The 6000-nt window shown below is 51.0% G+C and overlaps 1 protein-coding gene across 2 annotated transcripts in view; it reads right to left on the bottom strand.

Annotated features, from left to right (window-relative positions):
* Window positions 1–485: 485 nt before the first annotated feature.
* THBS2 (thrombospondin 2) overlaps window positions 486–6000 on the bottom strand; it is a 28184-nt gene continuing 22669 nt past the window's right edge. For both annotated transcript variants that reach the window (XM_047769720.1, XM_047769721.1), the window contains exons 21-22: window positions 5564–5703; window positions 486–2116 (exon numbers count right to left, since the gene is read on the bottom strand). In XM_047769720.1, coding sequence (XP_047625676.1) covers window positions 2109–2116; window positions 5564–5703 — 148 coding nt within the window. In that variant the 3' untranslated portion in view covers window positions 486–2108. The remainder of the gene's footprint in view (window positions 2117–5563; window positions 5704–6000) is intronic.

Genomic DNA, 6000 nt, shown 5'->3' with positions numbered 1-6000 from the left:
GGTGGGTGGCCTGGAGCAGCTCCAGGGACATGGTGAAACCTGCCCTAAACAGCTTCTCTGCATGGGGACCGGCTGCCCCTCAGCCTGCAGAGGACACAGGGAGCACCCCCCCCAAGAAGGGCATCTCTTCTTCCTGGGGGTCCCTGCCGCTCCCCCGCGGGAAACCCTGCTAGATCTTCAAAAAAGGGAGAGAGATTCAGTAGAGAAAACCTTTGTACAATTTATTTCCTGTTATTAATCTTTAGAAAAATGAGGCTCTAGCTAAATGCAGGGATTCAGTGGTGAAATTTTGACCATGTGAACAAATAAATAAATATTTACAGTCTTTGGCAAAACAAAAGAAGTTTCATCCATCTGTACCAGAAGTTTGTTTTTTTAAAAAAAAAACATAAATAATTTACAAAAAACCACATGGCACATTCTAAATATTCACATGACCATCCCACAGCGCCGTGGTCCCCCAAACATCACAGAAAACCTACGCGCTCGTCACAACTTCCATTTAATGACGTTTCCCAGCCCTTCCTGGTCTTGGGAATACAGCCCCACCAAGACAGGTAGAAAGTGCAGCAAAACAAAAGGAAAATCCACCTCAGAGGAAGCAACAAACATGCCTTTAGGAGACGGGCGGCGCAAGGAAAGACGGGTCGTGGCCCTCTCCCCGGCCGTGGAGTGAGATCCTTCTCGCAGGAGGGACCGGACAAAGTCTTCTTCCCGAGTCCCCGCCTGGAGTGAGATTAACGAGTGTTTCCTGCGCAAAGATCACGCAACTTACAGCAACAACAAAACCAAACGTGTGTGCGCGACTGATGACGGATCAATGGCTGTGTCTGCTCAGACGTGTCCTCAGGATCCAGCGTCTTAAGATCCTACACACAGCAGATAGATGACCACGAGAAAGGATGAAAGTCACCGGCAATAGAATGTATTAAGGTTCCATGGTCAACTCTTCATTAGTATTTATTTAGTCCATCACATTGGGTAGCATACGCGTTAGGATGACACCGTAGTATTATCAAGCCGTGTATTTTCGCAGGAAGATATTTGCTGTAACTGTGTCTTATATACTAGTTATATGTTTACGTCTAGAAATTATACTACATGGGGCTACTTGGCTTATTTAAAATAAGTTACTGGTGGATGGAACTTCATTCTGCATTCATTCAATAAATATTAACACAGCATTTATGACCGGAACCTTAATGAAATGTGTTACCGAGTTAGGTAAAAGCCACCTGTCTGAGGTGTCAAAGCCTCTGGGATGGGGTGAGATGCCAAAGTGCGGTCGCCCATTTGCTTTTCAGCTGGCGCTCCCCCAGCAGCAGGCCCACAGGAGATGCTCCAGCAAGGATTCTGGTGACCAGAATGCGGAGGCAAGTGCCGAGGATTCGCCCAGGTCTGCCCCGCCTCGAAGGGCCACCCTCCCCGTCCTACGTCTTTGCAGAAATGAGCCCTTTGCAAGACATTCCTTCCTGGACAGAACTGCGCCCCTGGGGCTCCCACTGCGGGACAGGAGAGTGGGGAGGGGCTCTTTCACTCCTGGGATCCATTCTCATGTTCCAGGCAGTTACCACGGCCACATCACCCTCTGACCTCCGTCTTACGACGGCACTACCTCCCACTTGAGCTGACCCTTCTTTACAATTGACCTAACAGGATCTGGGTGCTCGCCCACCCAACTGAAAGCACTGAAAGCAGTGTAGCCATAATTTTCCTGCTTAATTTATGATAACGGCTTATGCACAAAATCCCCTTCAACTCCATATACACATAAATACAGTAAGTACTTACATTTCATATGTAAACGTCATTCTTTTTAAACAAACAAAAAACATAGTATCATGCTCAATTTTCACTCCACGTAAAGTCTCATGTGTCACCGCACCGGTCTTCCTGCAGTGGAGCTGGATGTGTATCTTTGGCTCCAGTAACATTCATCCTCTGAAGGCGCTTGGGCTTGGGCTGGTGGCAGGAGGTGGAGAACCACTCAGAGTGAGGGGTCGAGAACAGAGGTGCTGCTAGAGAGAGAAGCCGTGAGCACCGGGATGCACTGAGCTGTCTGGATGACCGCTTCTACAGTACTTTGCTGGAAACACAGCAAATCTGGTTTAGATATCTGCAAAACACAGGGGGCAGAATTCAGCAGACAGGACCGTGAGTTTTGTTCCAATTGATTTTGTTAAACAATAATCTAAATATCGCTACTTCCATCTTTAAAAGACATAAATATCACTATTTCGATTTCAAAAAGACATTACACTATGGATGGATGTGCGAATGGATGGATGGTGGATGAATGGTGGATGGATGGATGGATAAACAGGTGGATGAGAGAATGGACGGAAGGAAAGACAGGTGGATGGGAGGATGGATAGACGGATGGGAGAAAGGAAAGATGGATGGTGGATGGATGCATGATGGATGGAAGGATGGATGGATGGAGGGAAGGATGGATGGATGGAGGGAAGGATGGAAGGAAAGAAGGATGGAAGGATGGATGGATGGATGGATGGATGGAAGGAACGAAGGATGGAAGGATGGATGGATGGAGGGAAGGATGGAAGGATGGAAGGATGGATGGATGGATGGATGGAAGGATGGATGGATGGATGGAAGGATGGATGGAAGGATGGAAGATGGATGAGGATGGATGGATGGATGGAGGGAAGATGGATGGATGGATGGAAGGGTGGATGGATGGATGGATGGATGGAAGGATGGATGGAAGGAAGGATGGAAGGATGGATGGATGGATGGAAGGATGGAAGGATGGAAGGATGGATGGATGGATGGATGGAGGGAAGGATGGATGGATGGATGGAAGGGTGGATGGATGGATGGATGGATGGATGGATGGATGGAAGGGTGGATGGATGGATGGATGGATGGATGGATGGATGGATGGAAGGATGGATGGAAGGAAGGATGGAAGGATGGATGGATGGATGGATGGAGGGAAGGATGGATGGAAGGATGGAACGGTGGATGGATGGATGGATGGATGGATGGAAGGGGGATGGATGGATGGATGGATGGATGGATGGATGGATGGATGGAAGGGTGGATGGATGGATGGATGGATGGAGGGAAGGATGGAAGGATGGAAGGATGGATGGATGGAAGGATGGAGGGAAGGATGGATGGATGGATGGAAGGGTGGATGGATGGATGGATGGAAGGATGGATGGGTGGGTGGATGGATGGATGGAGGATGGATGGAAGGAAGGATGGAAGGATGGATGGATGGATGGATGGATGGATGGATGGAAGGAACGAAGGATGGAAGGATGGATGGATGGATGGACGGAGGGAAGGATGGATGGATGGATGGAAGGGTGGATGGATGGATGGATGGAGGGAAGGATGGATGGAGGAAGGATGGAAGGATGGATGGATGGATGGATGGATGGATGGATGGAAGGAAGGAAGGATGGAAGGATGGATGCATGGATGGATGGAGGGAAGGATGGATGGATGGATGGAAGGGTGGATGGATGGATGGATGGATGGATGGATGGATGGAAGGAACGAAGGATGGAAGGATGGATGGATGGATGGATGGAGGGAAGGATGGATGGATGGGTGGATGGATGGATGGATGGATGGAGGGAAGGATGGATGGATGGATGGAAGGGTGGATGGATGGATGGATGGATGGATGGATGGATGGAAGGGTGGATGGATGGATGGATGGATGGATGGATGGAAGGGTGGATGGATGGAGGGAAGGATGGAGGGAAGGATGGAAGGATGGAAGGATGGAAGGATGGATGGATGGATGGATGGATGGATGGAGGGAAGGATGGATGGATGGATGGAAGGGTGGATGGATGGATGGAGGGAAGGATGGATGGATGGATGGAAGGGTGGATGGATGGATGGATGGATGGATGGATGGATGGATGGATGGATGATGATTAGATGGAAGTATGGATGGATGGATGGATGGATGGATGGATGGATGGATGGAAGGAAGGATGGAAGGATGGATGATGGATGGATGGATGGATGGATGGATGGATGGAAGGGTGGATGGATGGATGGATGGATGGTTGGAAGGGTGGATGGATGGGTGGGTGGATGGAGGATGGATGGATGGATGGATGGAAGGGTGGATGGGTGGAAGGGTGGATGGGTGGAAGGGTGGATGGGTGGAAGGGTGGATGGGTGGACGGGTGGATGGTGGACGGATGGATGGATAGATGGATGGATGGAAGGATGGAAGGAAGGATGGATGGATGGATGAAGGATGGAAGGATGGAAGGAAGGATGGAAGGATGGATGGATGGATGGATGGATGGAAGGATGGATGGAAGGATGGAAGGATGGATGGATGGAAGGGTGGATGGATGGAAGGATGGATGGAAGGATGGAAGGGTGGATGGATGGAAGGGTGGATGGGTGGATGGATGGATGGATGGATGGATAGAAGGGTGGATGGATGGAAGGGAGGATGGGTGGAAGGGTGGATGGGTGGATGGATGGATGGATGGATGGATGGATGGATAGAAGGGTGGATGGATGGAAGGGTGGATGGGTGGAAGGGTGGATGGGTGGATGGTGGATGGATGGATGGATTAGAAGGGTGGATGGATGGATGGATGGATGGATGGATGGATGGATGGAGGATGGATGGAGGATGATGGATGGATGGATGGATGGTAAGGATGGATGGATGGATGGAAGGATGGAAAGATGGAAGGATGGAAGGAAGGATGGATGGATGGAAGGATGGATGGATGGAAGGATGGATGGATGGATGGATGGATAGATGGAAGTATGGATGGATGGATGGATGGATGGATGGATGGATGGATGGATGGATGGAAGGAAGGATGGATGGATGGATGGATGGATGGATGGATGGATGGAAGGGTGGAAGGATGGATGGATGGATGGATGGGTGGATGGGTGGATGGTGGACGGATGGATGGGATGGAAACATGGACTTTCTCATAAAGGCAACCTAACCTAGGGGGGAAGAGAACGCTTCACCACAATCAAGAAGATAGATCACCATTTTTGTTGTGTGATTTTTGAGAAGCAAGTCTGAGTCTTATTTACCTCATCTGAAGAAAGGGGATATTTTCATTTTGATAGTCTTAGAGCACGGAGAAGCCAGCTCTCTTTGGGTCTATGTATTTGATTCAAATACACTCCTAGAGATGTAGCTAGAGAGGACCTCCCCACTCCACGTCCCCCTGCTCTTTTCCTCCCTCCCTCTCTCCCTCTCTGCCCCGCCCATCCTTCCTTCCTTCCTTCTTTTCTTCCAGCAAGGGCAACAATCCAGAATGCCGTTAGGGGCCCAGAGGGTGTGGGAAATACAGGAAGCAAGGGATAGAGCCCAGTGAGACAGGTGGAGCCTGGGGGGAACTGAGAAGCGAATGTCTTGCCAAAGACGTTCACACCCAACTTCAAACAAACCGAGTGACAGACAAAATCAACCTAAGCTGACCGGGCAAAACCTCTGCTAGGGACGGGCCACCAGCTCAAGGCTCAGCACCTCTGTTCCTCCCCAACTCCGTGTGCCGCACGCGGCCCCGGTGACGGGTCTCACACCCACCTCTGCATTCGTATTTGAGGTCCGAGAAGTAGACCATTTCTTGAGAGAAGACGAACAGGCCCAGGCGCCCGCCCGCGTAGGTCTGGTCGTAGATGGGTCCCGAATCGGCCATCACCTGTTTTCCCTCGTGCACTAAGACTCTGGGGGTGAGGGGGGGGAGTTTAAGCACGTCTGGCAGAAGGTGGGGACACAGCGTGACCCCAGAGCCTCCTGCCTCCCTGTCACACCCCCCCACGCCGGGGCGCCAGCTTCTCCCCCAGGTGTCAGCGACCTCTTAGCCATCATCCTGCTCTGCGACACCTGCTTTGTCCCTAGGGACTGTGCGCTGTGGGACAGCAGGGCGGGCTCCTCCCTGCAGGTAGGGATGCACCCAAAACGCCCGGAGACAGGAGGCCATGCGGGAGTGGACAGGAGGCTCCCTGCGGACACACTGCCCT

The sequence above is a fragment of the Phacochoerus africanus genome, chromosome 2, assembly GCF_016906955.1.
Source record: "Phacochoerus africanus isolate WHEZ1 chromosome 2, ROS_Pafr_v1, whole genome shotgun sequence".
Taxonomy (NCBI): Eukaryota; Metazoa; Chordata; class Mammalia; order Artiodactyla; family Suidae; genus Phacochoerus; species Phacochoerus africanus.
Note: the sequence above shows the minus strand (reverse complement) of the source record. Positions and strands in the feature narration are given on the sequence as shown.